The sequence below is a fragment of the Magnolia sinica genome, chromosome 10 (genome assembly GCF_029962835.1).
Source record: "Magnolia sinica isolate HGM2019 chromosome 10, MsV1, whole genome shotgun sequence".
Taxonomy (NCBI): Eukaryota; Viridiplantae; Streptophyta; class Magnoliopsida; order Magnoliales; family Magnoliaceae; genus Magnolia; species Magnolia sinica.
Window position 1 is genome coordinate 11,911,418 of NC_080582.1, and position 13,123 is coordinate 11,924,540.

The 13,123-nt window shown below is 40.9% G+C and overlaps 1 protein-coding gene across 1 annotated transcript; it reads right to left on the bottom strand.

The window, feature by feature from the left end:
* Nucleotides 1–3,969: 3,969 nt before the first annotated feature.
* On the bottom strand, nucleotides 3,970–6,248 carry LOC131257349 (protein STRICTOSIDINE SYNTHASE-LIKE 10-like). Its single transcript, XM_058258244.1, has 2 exons — nucleotides 5,827–6,248; nucleotides 3,970–4,435 (listed from the first exon to the last, which is right to left on the bottom strand). The coding sequence occupies exons 1-2, from the start codon at nucleotides 6,141–6,143 to the stop codon at nucleotides 3,970–3,972; spliced, it is 783 nt and encodes a 260-aa protein (XP_058114227.1). The 5' UTR covers nucleotides 6,144–6,248.
* Nucleotides 6,249–13,123: the final 6,875 nt, after the last annotated feature.

A 13,123-nucleotide genomic window follows, 5' to 3' on the forward strand; every position in this document is an offset into this window, starting at 1 on the left:
CCGAGGTCCTAACCCATGTGATGTGGGGCCTGGGCTATGAGATAAAGGGATTGATTCGCCACGCTCTAACAGTTCGAGCTTTTAGAGCAAGTGGTTAATTGTCCTGCATCATTGTGCTTAGGGTACAAAACATTCAATTCATGAAGAGGCCAGAGCTCCAAATTTTAGATCATCCAATCAGGGTGGTTTTCAGGCAACGGCTTCATCCATGATTGGAATGATGATTGGAATGATCCAAAAGGGGCATGGACATAGGCCATGTGTGTACAGAGAAACTCAATATATGGTTCAGATTTCCCTTACAACAATGGCCCACATGAAAAAACAGATCCATGATGGGGAGTTCCATGACAGGGTACATCTAATGGACAAATTCAATCATGCACACATGCAAGATGCATTAGCATGTGCACCATTTGGATTGGCGGCAGTAAAATCATGACAAGGTGCATCTAATGGACAATTTGGATCACACACACATGCAAGATGCATTAGCATGGGGCTGTTTGGATTGGCAGTAAAATCATGACTAGGCGCATCTAATGGACAATTTGGATCAAGCACACATGCAAGATGCAGTAGCATGCGTGCTGTTTGGATTGGTGGTAAAAAACAGCCAACCAAAGTCATTTCCTCCAAGGATAACCACTCGATTTCTTTTCAAAGGAGGCACCACAGGCATACCAATATTCATTTTCAATGGTAAATGGCTGCCACCAAAACAGGCCCAAAGAAAATGTATATATATTCTCCTTTTCAGTAAGAATGGGAATCAAATAAGTTTTAATTGTATATTTCTTTGATTTTAAACTAAGAAGATATAAAGACCAACTAAATTAGATTTACTTGCAGATGAACAGAGTCCTACCATAAAATCAAAGAAAACAGTGGAACTAAACTTTCACTCTAGTTTCTAGCATTGCAAACACAAAAGCCAAGCACACTCCAATTGCATTTTCATCTCCTTACGTTACTAAAGAACAAACTTGTATGTACCTTAATTCCAGCACCAACCAGGAAATCTATTAAGACCAATTTCATTTTGGTCTGCCCACTCTTAAAATCATCTCCACCAATTAAATTGTTCCTCTGTATAGCCAAATCAATCAGACCTATAGAATCAGTGAACAAAGGACATGTTTAAGAACTAGAACTTTCCATTCATAGGTTTTCATTCAAAGCTGTATGAAGTTTTAAATCTTAATTTCAAACCTGGAACAAAGGTGTTTTGTGGGCTTCCCGTTGATGAAAGGAACATTCACTAGTACACATGCTAAAGCATACAACATCGACGGAGATATTTCTGCTTCATTCCTGTCCAAAGATGTCAAGAGATTTTCTGTGGTATCGTTCAACCCAACAACTACATCACTGTATCTTTCTGTGTTATCTGTCCACAGAACAACCACCTTATCCACCTTGGTGGCAGCTTGGAGGTCCCTGATTCATTTGAAGAAATCAGAGGCAAGCAATCACATACGTTATAAATATACATACAAAAACTCAATATCTGAACCATTGTCCATATGCCACCCATCAATACTGGCCAATCAGTGGATCACCTAGAGGCCAAATTGATTAATGCAATACTCTTCCCAATCGTCCAATCAAGCTTCCCCCATCAAATGTGTAGGCCAACCTACCTGCACACAGTAGGTTATGGGGATGACAATGATCTTTCCACAACAAAAAAAAAAAAAAATACTATGAACTTTGAAGAGTTTAGTATGGGAGACTCTTGCATGCATGCATCTTCAAGAAGATGTTGCATCCGTATCTGAAGCTTGCACTAACTGCTGATCCAGTCCAATGTTGGTATCACAGCGTGTAGTTTTAGAGGTCTGATCAGCAACTGGGAGTGCTTGGAGGCCTTTGCTGTCTCAAGCTTCTGGTTGTTATCTTTGTGGATTATGTAACAGGTGGGCTGGTAAAAATCAAGACAAAGAGGGATCAGGCTATCCGATTGGTGTCCAAACATCCGGAGAAACTAGTTTTTTGACTAGTTCTACAGTTGAGATGTTAGCATCAGCAGAAGAGATAAATCTTATAGTTGCAGAACCAAGAGCGGTCCATGTTGTCCGGTACTAATCTGGTGTTAGGCTATGGGCTCCTTTTCATGTTTTTGCTATCCTTATTATATGATAGGTGAGGCCTGACTTTGGGGCGCCCACCTGAAATCTTCTTTTTGTACTTCCTCTGATTATATATACAAAGATATATTGTTTTTTAAAAAAAAAAATTTAAAAAGATGCTCTGGTTGATGAGATAGCTTTCATTGGTGTGCTTACTCTCCCACCTTATTTTCTGCTGTTTGCAAGGACTGGGAAAACATGGGAGAATGCATTGTAGTGTATTGGAGTTTGTAGATACGCACATATATGCATGCTCATCTGTGTACATATTCCATAGATAAATGATGCACCAAAATTCCTATAAAGTTATGAGAACTCCTGTTTCTAATCTTGATCAAGCTAGGTCATTCCCCTGAAGTGATGCACCAAAATTCCTGAACCTGATTGTGGTGGAAAGTGTTTCTGGTTTTCAAAATATTTCATGTTTTCCATTTTATATGCACTTTCAGAGGATTCTTCAAAAGGAAAAGCAAAGAAGGGAACATGCAAAAACTGCAAGGGTGAAACTGCTGCATGAATGTGGAATTCTTCGGCATCGGCTCCAAGAATGTAGTGTCAATTTTCTTGCAGAAGAGGAAGATAAGTTCATTGTTGATTCTTCTTCCTTATCAGATGCTTTGGATCTGTTGACAACATCTGACAACTGAATTGGCCTCCTCCTGGCAGAGGTATCTTTCAATTTATCTTGATTTTTTTATATGTATGCCAATTACCATGTTATGATTTTCTCCTACTCTTTCCTTGTTCACCAATTATCTTTGAAACATTAATATGTAAGTGCTTTTTCCTGTCGCATGACATCTTTCCTGTTTAAGGTTTTTTAATCAAAGGTAGGATATTTTAATAACTTGAAAATGTAACTGTTGTCCAACTGAAAGCTCAAATTTCATCCACATTGCTAGACAACAGATTATCTTTTACTTGCAGTAAATCTTTTCACCCATGTTTTTTTTTTTTTTTTCTGTGATTCTCTTGATCCAATTTCCAATGTGCACGCATGAGGGAACATCTTCATGTGGATGAGATCCACGCCATCAAACTAGTGCATCACCCAGTGTTTGTACTACTGGGGCTTCAAAACTCAGGCTAATTCAACTCAAGTGGGCCACACCATGGAGGACAACCGAGATGAGAAGTCCCATCATTAAAATAGTCCAAATTGCATGTGGGGTCCACTGTGGTGCTTATATGCAATCCAATTCTCTCTCCCATTCCACACCAGGATTAACATATATATATATTCCTCGAAAACTAAGACATTTTGATGCTTATTTTGGCCAAACCATGTGAATTTAAAGGTTTTAGGAATGATTTTACATCGTTCCCTGCAGTGTGGTCTTGTAACTTTTGAATTTTACTGAATTTCCAAATCCATGGTGAAAACATGACGGACACTGACAGACAGCATGGATCCGATGCATGTTTGTTCCATATGACAATCTCAATTTCTCTCTTCCTATCTCCCTCCCTCCACATGGGTTGGATATGCCACATTCTCCAATATAAATAATGAAAGAACATGTAATTATGTGGTGCTTTACTTGTTGGTCAGAGACATTTCTCTCTTAATTAGAGATCTTGAGTTCAAATCTCTAATATAAAACTCAACTTAAGTGAGCGACTCACTTCAACTTGATTTCAAGTCGAGTTAGTGAGTTTTAGAATCTGATACGCAACTAACTCAAACCATGAGATATTTCAATAAACTGAACATAATATAATTTTATGAAAACATAAACAAATGTTATAATTAACCACGTTACTAGCAAATTAACTATATAAACATAAACAAATGTTCTAATTAACCACATTACTAGCAAATAAACTAGATAAGTGTTTAAAGCTTGTAAATGCCAACATCAGGCGCAACCACAGATCCCAACCATAAACTCCCATTGTTTTCTTCTACTTCACTAAGATGTGAAGTAATCATTCCAAATTTGTCATTCAATACCTCCGTGATCTCACCCTTCTCATTAAAACACATTCCAATCACACTGTTGATGGATGATGGTGTGATAGCTACCCAGAATTCTCCTCTAGGGTTCCTTTTGATGTTATCTGGGTATCCAGATAGCTGGGCGAAAAATTCAAGGGCTCCGACTTTAGGACCCTGAAGCCAAAACCTCAAAATTCTTTGGGTGGTGGTCTCGACGATGAGGAGGAATGTGCTATCCTTACTAATTGCCACCCCATTTGGGTAGACGAGGCCTTTAAGCAACAAGGTCAACTCTTTGCTTCGTGGATCGTATTTCAACAATCTTCCTGTCCGATCGCCGCTTATAGTGACCCATGTGTTGTCCCTACAAGAGAAAAGGTTTGATGAAATACGGTCTAACTGAAGTTATCAATAGCTAGAGATACATGTAATATTCAATTTACTCCCATGTATATGGTAATGCATCTCTAAAAAAATCTTATTGGGATAAAGAAATAATATAAAAACAGTAGAGAATTGTCCAAATATTCTTGCTTTATCATAAAATATGTAATATTTAATTTCCTTCCATGTACATGGTGATGTTCATATAGACCAATGATTAGGTAATCCTATCAAATCAAAGCTTGACAAATTTTTATTGTCATTGGATTGGGTGGAGAGGTTCCCTCTAGTACATTAAAGAGGCCTCCTCACCTGGTATTCGATAAGTACTGTCCAATCATGTTATCCTTAGAAGAAGAGAACTGGGGGCGTGCCCATTTCAATTTAAATTTGCGTGGCTCCAAACTAAAAGTTTTCTTGATTCTTGTAAAAGAGCGGTGGGAATCATTCTCGATAGAAGATTTTTCCAGTTTCAAGCTATTTCAGAAGCTAAAGCTCTTGAAAGAAAAGATTAAAGATTGGAAGAAAGAGGTCTTAGAAAGTGTGAAGCGAAATACAAAGCACTTTTAGAAAAATAAAAAATAAAAAATCCAAGAACTACCTAACCAAATACAATATGAAATTGAGAGAGGAAAAAATTAAATGGAACCAACACTCCTAAGCTACATGGTTAAAATAAGGGGACAACAATAAAAAAAATCTTTATGTAATTGTGAGCATCCAAGCTTCTTCAAACAAGATTCAAACTTATTGGTGATTGGTAAAAGAATAGATACCAAAGCCAGTGTGAGCATCGCGATTGTCGATTTCTAGAAAAATCTCTTTGTAAAAGATTAATTAGAACCACCCACACCTTTACAATATTCATTTCAATAAAATCTCTCACGAAGAGGTGAAATGGTCTGAAAAAGCCAATATCGGAGGAAGAAATCAAGTCAGCAATGAAGGAACTAGGCAGCGATAAAGCCCCCTAGCTTAGATGGCCTTCCTATTGTGTTCTTTTAAATTCTTTTAGGCAGTGAAGTTGGACTTTGAAGAACTTTATAAATGAATTTGTAGGAGTCCATCTATCTTTAGAACTGAAAGAAACTTTCATTGCTCTTATTCTAAAGGAGGGTGTGAGGATGCCAATTAAGCTTCTCCAAGGTTCTTACAAAATTTTAGTGAAAATTCTAACTTCAATGTTCTAAGTGGTACTATTAAAGGTAATATTCAAACCTCAAAGGACATTTATGGAAGGTAAACAAATTACGAAAATTGCTCTAATTGCTCGTAAATGCTTAGATATTCGGCATCAATCAAGCAAGAAAGAAGTAATCTTCAAGCTTGATATAGAAAATGCAGCAGTTGGTATGAGCGATGGAATAGTACCTCCTTGGGTATATCATGCTAGCGTCCGTGAAATAAACAATCCCGGTCGCCTTGTCAATATCCAAACCGTTGGTGAAGCGAAAGGGGACCCCTTGGGCCCCACTAGCTAGCTGGGTGGCCAATCCTCCGGTGGGCCCCACCACAAAGAGCCCGTAATAGGCATCCGCAATGTACAGATCGCCGGTGGCCTCATTGAATTGCAAGCCCAGTGGCCTACCGCACGTGTCTTCTAACCAAGGCTTATTATGGCCATTGCACTCCTCCGTCCTAATTGCAACAAAACAAAAGCATATGATCCTCCATACGAGTACGTGCATGGCCCATCCACGTCAGGGAACATCAGATCAAAGGTCCAGATCAGAGAACAACGGGCCCACCTGTAAGAACCCAGTTCTCTTTGGCACTATATAATCTTAGGCCCGAGGATTTGACAAATGTACTTGAGTTCCCAGATTGTACTAATGGAGCCAGCTCTTACAGATCCAGACCGTTTATCTGATGGTAAATAAATGAAGCGGATCCAAATCTCAAGTGGATCACACCACATGAAACGGTTATCATTGAATGCCCACAATAAAAAATTTCTTAGGGCCCATCATATGTTTATTTGTCATCCAATCTGTTGATAAGGTCACACATACATGAATGAAGGGGAAGCACAAATATCAGATCAGATCCCCAACTTTTGGGCCCCACAAGAAGTTTTTAATGGTCGATAATCACTATTTTCTGTGGCGTGGTCCACTCGAGATTTGGATTAACTATATTTTTTGGCCATGCAATAAAATGAGCTAAAAGAAGGGATGGTGGGCCCCACAGTTAGGGACTAAGCTGTTACCCCGGATTCACCCCATGGGCCTCACATGTACAAAATATAGTGCAACATCAAGATACTAGTTTACTGATAATCACGATTGTCCATTGTTACTTGTGTGGTGAGGTGATCGTAAACTCAGTCCAGCCGCTGGCAGCACCTTCTCATTTAAGAACTCGACTGTCTGATACACCCGCATAAGGACTGTGGCCCACCGGATCAAAGGCTATGCTCTTTGGCTGAGCTAGACTGCCTAGATCGAGCTGTTGGAAGCGTCTAGGCTCAATAGTGGTATCTAAAGGGAGAGAGAGAGAGAGAGAAGGAAAACAGAAGAAGACGAATATGAAAAAGATGGCAAGCATTGTCATAGTTTGTAACAGTTAAAAACACGTAATAGATTGTATGGATTTCATAGAAGGTAGCTTTTACGTATATAAAGAGAGTAGGTGGAGAAAGACAGAAGTAAGGAGGGAAGCGGATTTCCCTTCCACAGGAAGTTCCTGCGATGGAATCTTAGGTGGGGGCCAACCTGATGTTTGTGAGAAATCTAACCCGTCCATCCGTTTTTTTAGATCATTTTAGGACTTGAGATTCAGGTGGGCCGCACAATTGGAAAAGGTGGTCAGGGAAATTTCATCTGTGGACGTTCAATCCTCACGTTTTCGGATCACTTGAGTCCTGGATCAGGTTCATTTTTTGCCCTATGTCCTAAAATGAGCTTAAAAAACGAATGGACGATGTAGATTTATCACAAACATCACGGTGGCCCCCACCTATGTTTCCCACGCAGGAACTTCCTACGAAAGGCTTTCGCAGTAAATCCGCGTCCAGGAGTCCGTATCGGATTGCGTTCTGAGTTACTCAGTACGCTCTCAGTACCCTCTTATCGCACTGAGTAAACTATGTTTGGCCCACCGTAAATGTACGTGGTTTATCCACGCCGTCCAGTTTTCCCAGAGATTATTTAAAGGGTTGAGACAAAAACTGAACCATATCCAAAGCTGAAGTCGACCATACCACATACCACAGGAAACAGTGGTAATAATGATTTCCACCATTAAAACCTTTCTGGGCCCCACAGTGATGTTTATTTTTCATCCAACCTGTTCATTAGATCACAAAAACAATGGATGAAGAGAAATCACAAACATCAGCTTGATCCAAAACTTCCGTGGCCTCAAAGAATTTTTCAATTGTAGAGGTTCAATCACACTGTTTCCTGTGGTGTGGCCCACTTGAGCTTTGGATATGCTTTATTATCTGTTAAAGCTCTAAAATTATCTGGTAAAATGGATGGACGGAGGGGATAAAATATATAAATCACGGTGGACCTCACAGAGTTTACTTAGTATGCTAAGCCTAGTGAGTTACTCACTGGACGCGGATTGCGTCCTACCCCCGCCCGGACGGTAATCCGTACGGGCAGGGCTCTGTGGGGCCCACCATGATGTAAGTGTTTTATCCACGCCATTCATCTCTTTTATCAGATCAGTTTAAGGTATGAATCCAAAAATGAGGCAGGTCCACAGCTCCAATGGTCACAAAGTGGGGATTGAACGTCCACCGTTAAAAAGTTATTGGGAGCTGGAGAAGTTTCGGATCAAGCTTATATTTGTGTTTTCACTTCATCCACGTCTACACGAACTTATTAATTGGTTGGATGCTAAAAAAAACATCACAGCGGCCCTTAGAAAGGTTTCAACGGTGGGTGTCATTATCACTGCAGCTTCCTTTGGTGTGGTCTGCTGGAGGTGTGGACCTGCCTTATTTTTAGGATCATAATTTAAAATAATCTGATAAAAGCGATGAACTGCGTGGATAAAACACTTACATCTCGGTGGGCCCCGCAGAGCCCTACCCCGTCCAGGCACGGATTGCATCCTACCCCGCCCTTTGGGGCCCACCGTGATGTAAGTGTTTTATCCACACCGTTCATTGTTTTACTCAGTTCATTTTAAAGTATGATTCAAAAAAATAAACCGGTATGAGGCATAAGTGGACCACAAATTGGGGATTGAACGTACACCATTACAAATTTCTTGGGAGACGGAGAAGTTCCGGATCAATCTTATATTTGTTTTTTTGGCTTCATCCACGTCTACATGACCTTATGAATATGTTGGATAGTATAAAAAACATCATCGCTGGCCCTTAGATAGGTTTCAACGGTGAGTTTCATTATCAATGCAGCTTCCTTTGGTGTGGTCCACTAGAGCTGTGAACCCACTTTATTGTTTGGCTCATACCTTAAAATAATATGAGAAAAACGATTAACGGCGTGGATAAAACACTTACATCACGGTGAGTTCCACAGAGCCCTGCCCGGACGGTAATCCGTAGGGGCGGGGGTAAGACGCAAGACGCAATCCGTGTCCAGTGGGAATTGGATTGGCTGCCGTACCACGCATCAGCTATATAGCTAGTGTATTGAAGTCAGCAAGTTTTGTGGGTCCCATCATGAGGTGTGTGTTATATCCAAACCGTCCATCCATTTTGCGAGCTTGTCTTAAGGCTTGCAACAAAAAATAAGACAGATCTAAAGATCAAGTGGACCACACTGCAAAAAGCAGTGGAAGATTGAACGTCCACCGTTGAAACCCTTTTGGCGTTCACCAAAGTTTTGGATCAATATGAAATTTGCGTTTGCTCTTAATACAGGTCTTTGTGACCTTATGAACAGATTGGATGGAAAATAAATGTCACTGTAGTTGGAACAATATGACCAGTGCATGAGCCTGAAGTTGAGCTGGATCCAGCCGTTGGATCCAATGAGCCTGGACCTATTCTTTATCCGGCGATCAATAGAAATGCTATGGAACTTGGGACTGGGCCAGACCTCTTGGATTATTGGCTATATAATCAAGCTATGATTTGTCCCAAAATCTAGCCCGAATCCATGATTGTGGCCACTGGGCCTGGAGTGAAGATCTTACCGGTCTATATAGTTTTTTTTTCTTTTTTCTTTATTCTTCTTTCTATGGAGTAAATTGAAAAAATGATAAGCAACCAACAATCTCGACTATCCGATCATAGACATCAAATAGGAGGTTCTAGAGAAAAATGGCGAACAGTCCAAATTTAACATTGCCCATCAGTTTTTTTTTTTTTTTTTTTTTCTTTCTGTTAGCTTATTGGTACACCCCACTGTCAGTTCACACTTCACTGTTAGCCACCCCCACTAGGGAATCGATACCAAGACCTCAGTGTTGAAACGAGGTATCTTTCCCTTAGTCTACTGCTTGAGCTATAGATCTGGGTGTCATCAGTTGGACGGTTAAGATCACCTGATAAGTGTGATTTAATAATACGTGCCCTCCAAAGTGAGCCCCACAATTTTGCCAAGTGTTTCATCCATGTCGTCCATCTATTTGTCTAGATCATTTTAGGGTATGATAAAAAGAAAAATGAGGTATATCTCAATTTCAAGTGGACCTGTAACGCCCTGGAAATCGGGAGTTGTGGATACACTCGACTCCCGAGTTCCCAGGGTCACTTATAACCGATTCTCATTAATATACGTTTAATCAAGTTTAAATGTGCAACCTGGAATTTTCTGGAACATGAATCACAACCACACAAGTTTACTGAAATGACGGAGATCAAGTATATATACAGGTCCAAAAATATAAATGAGTCGCACAAGGCGTTGCCCAACAAAACCACAAAAAGAATGATATATCCAAAAAGAATAAAGCTGAGTCTACACTCAGCGATCTAAATCCCGCCTGTCAAGGCAATGGAGAGTCGCCCATCAACTAAAAGTAGGACAACTCCTCCTCGTCTAAGCTCGCGTCGCCAGGCTCCTCGTTCTCCTCGTCACCTGCAACTACGGGAGAGCCTGGTTAGTATTTTAAAACACGGTCCCAGAGTGGGAGTGAGTGATCAACTCAGTGGGTGCTATTAGTCTTAAGTTGTAACAAACATCAATTATATTATGAATTTAATGAAAATCAATCATTCATAAACACCTAACTAATCTTATTAATGCGTATGCATGACAGATGAAATGATACATGCCCTCGCGACAACACTCCCTCGAGCGACTCCATCTAATGATCGCGTATGACCAACACTCCCTCAGAGCGACCTCGACTGCCGAGTCGCCAACCTAACTAATGCGATGCGATGATAATGTTAGTCGAGTTCTTAATTAAGTCCATTCATCCAGCAGGTTGGGAAAACTGATACACTCCACGTATCAAATGCCCTGAACTGGTTGCGGTGCCAAGGCCCTTTAACGTGCGAGGCCAGGGCACCGCGATCTTTGATCCCGTCGGGTTCCTCATCCCCGACTTCAAGCACATGGGGAGTGCCGAGAAGAAGGGATCGCTCACAGTCACTACGGGGAGGTGCGTCACCCCAGCGTAGGCCGACAGCTCGAACACAGTGTCTCATTCCACCATGCCCGGCTCACGACGCGGTGGATCGGTTTCAATTTGGTTATCGATGAGCTACAACGGTTGTAGGGTGCTCCAGGTTCCATACATATGTGAGCAAACAGGGTTAACAAAACAAGGTTGGTTAGCTAGTAGACTAGACCGCATGAGTTCAGGCAAGTACGTGACGGAACGACATCGGGTACGAGCGACCCATGTAGTCTAACTACTGTCGTCCTTACGCACTCGCCCAAATCCGTGGGATTAGCCTCAAGATGGTCCTACTAACGGGGCTGCCTTTGCTCTTCTCGTATTCCTGACCAACCCAGGGTTTGGGTGGTGATTCATAACATGTCAACTAACAGGGTTATCAACTAGCATAAACAACATCATGTTCTCATATACCTCAACATGCAATTCAGAATCTCCTAACAAGGGAGGCTAACAATATCATGAATAAATGTGCATGTGTGTTGTGTGGATTGGTGAGGAAGTTAAGCACTTCTTACATCTCATAAAATCAAAATGCACAAGAGTTAATGAATTATACATGCTATGAAGCAAACAGCATATGAGAAAAATCAAACAAGACATGAACATATAATCAATCATTTGTAATAAATCATGTGAGAAGTAAGAACAACATCTTATGGGAACTAAAACATACAATTCCATACAATTCCAACAATCATACGATTCCTAGGTTTCTCTAGATTCTCCAAATATGTCATCCAAACAAACAAAATCATTAGACTTATACTACAATTGGTGATAGGCCACCTAAGGTTAATAGTCCGCACCTATGGATCGTTGAAGGCTTGAAAAACGACCTAGGAGCACCGAACTCGACGTCGATCGGCGGGAATCCTAAAGCAATGTACTTACATGTTAGGGTTACATGCAAATCTTAGCTCAACACAAAAGGTTACAAAAAGATGGGTGCTTACCTCCCCAGTTGGTGGGAAATCGAGCTTGGAGTTGTGGATGTGGGAGAAAAGAAGGAGATTGCCCAAGTTCCAAGTTTCCTTGGGCTCCTCCACCAATAACACCCTCTTTCACTCTCTTCTTTCTCTCTCTTTCTCCTCTTTCTCTTCTCCCTTTTCTCTTTTCCTCATAGGGCAAATTCGTATGGGGAGAGGAGTGCCCAAAAGAAGCCCCTTTTATAATGCCAGATTTGGTGCAAATGGCCCCAAGTGTTGGGTTTTTACTATACTAGCCCTATGGGAGGGCTTTTCTAGCCTCTAGGGCCCACTATGGGGTGTACATATTGATATATACCGTAGGATAGTTAGCCCTAATGATGATCTACGTATTGGACATGTTCAGCCCGCCATTTGGATGCACCGATCGATAAATATGATGAGAAGTCTGTTCAACGGTTACCGATGGTCGATCAGGGCCGCGGTTATACGAATATAAGCAGAGAAATATCCTTACTCCAAGTGAGAAGTTTGGTCGTAAACCGACGGTTCGAAATCATCAACTTTGCATAAAAGTGGACGACTCAATTCACTTAAGTTTCAGTTCATTATTTTAGGATATTTACACTTCTCATGCACTCGTCCTTTGGCTCAAGTTGAACGGTTCTGGACCGTTTCCATGTCCAACTCCCACGATGGATGTCAAGCCCAATAAGACGGACATTACTCTATAATTTTGTAACTAGTGGCCCACCAACGAGCGGTCTAGAGCTTGTTCGGAAAATCAGGGCATTTTTGGAATGAATTAGGTATTGAGATTTCTCGTAGGCGATGATTAGGGTTTGGATTAACTCTGTTCATAGTATGGCCTATTTATAACTAGTGAAAGTGGAGATTTAGTCATGATTACTCTAAACCGTCGATTTTAAGTTAAAAGAGTAACGGGTTGATTTAGTCTATTAGTCAAGATCTGGGCCTTATCTGATTCGGCCCCGGTTAAATCTTTAATTTAGTCATGATTGTCTTGATTAGTTAGCGATGGGTCGGTTAGATTTAGGTCCTATGTGAGTAAATTATGAGGCTACACCTGATGTTCAAGTGATCGGGCGGATTCGTTGGCTTCCTACGGTTGATTAATTTAACTTGTGCAGTTCTTTACTGGTTTCACCCCTGTGTATACTAATATT

Excerpts from the sequence above, each read along its gene's own strand:
- LOC131257349 (XM_058258244.1), bottom strand. The coding sequence starts at position 6,143 with ATGCACGTACTCGTATGGAGGATCATATGCTTTTGTTTTGTTGCAATT. Across the intron at positions 4,436-5,826 it reads AGCATGATATACCCAAGGAG|GGACAACACATGGGTCACTA; the intron begins GTACTATTCCAT and ends TTTCTCTTGTAG.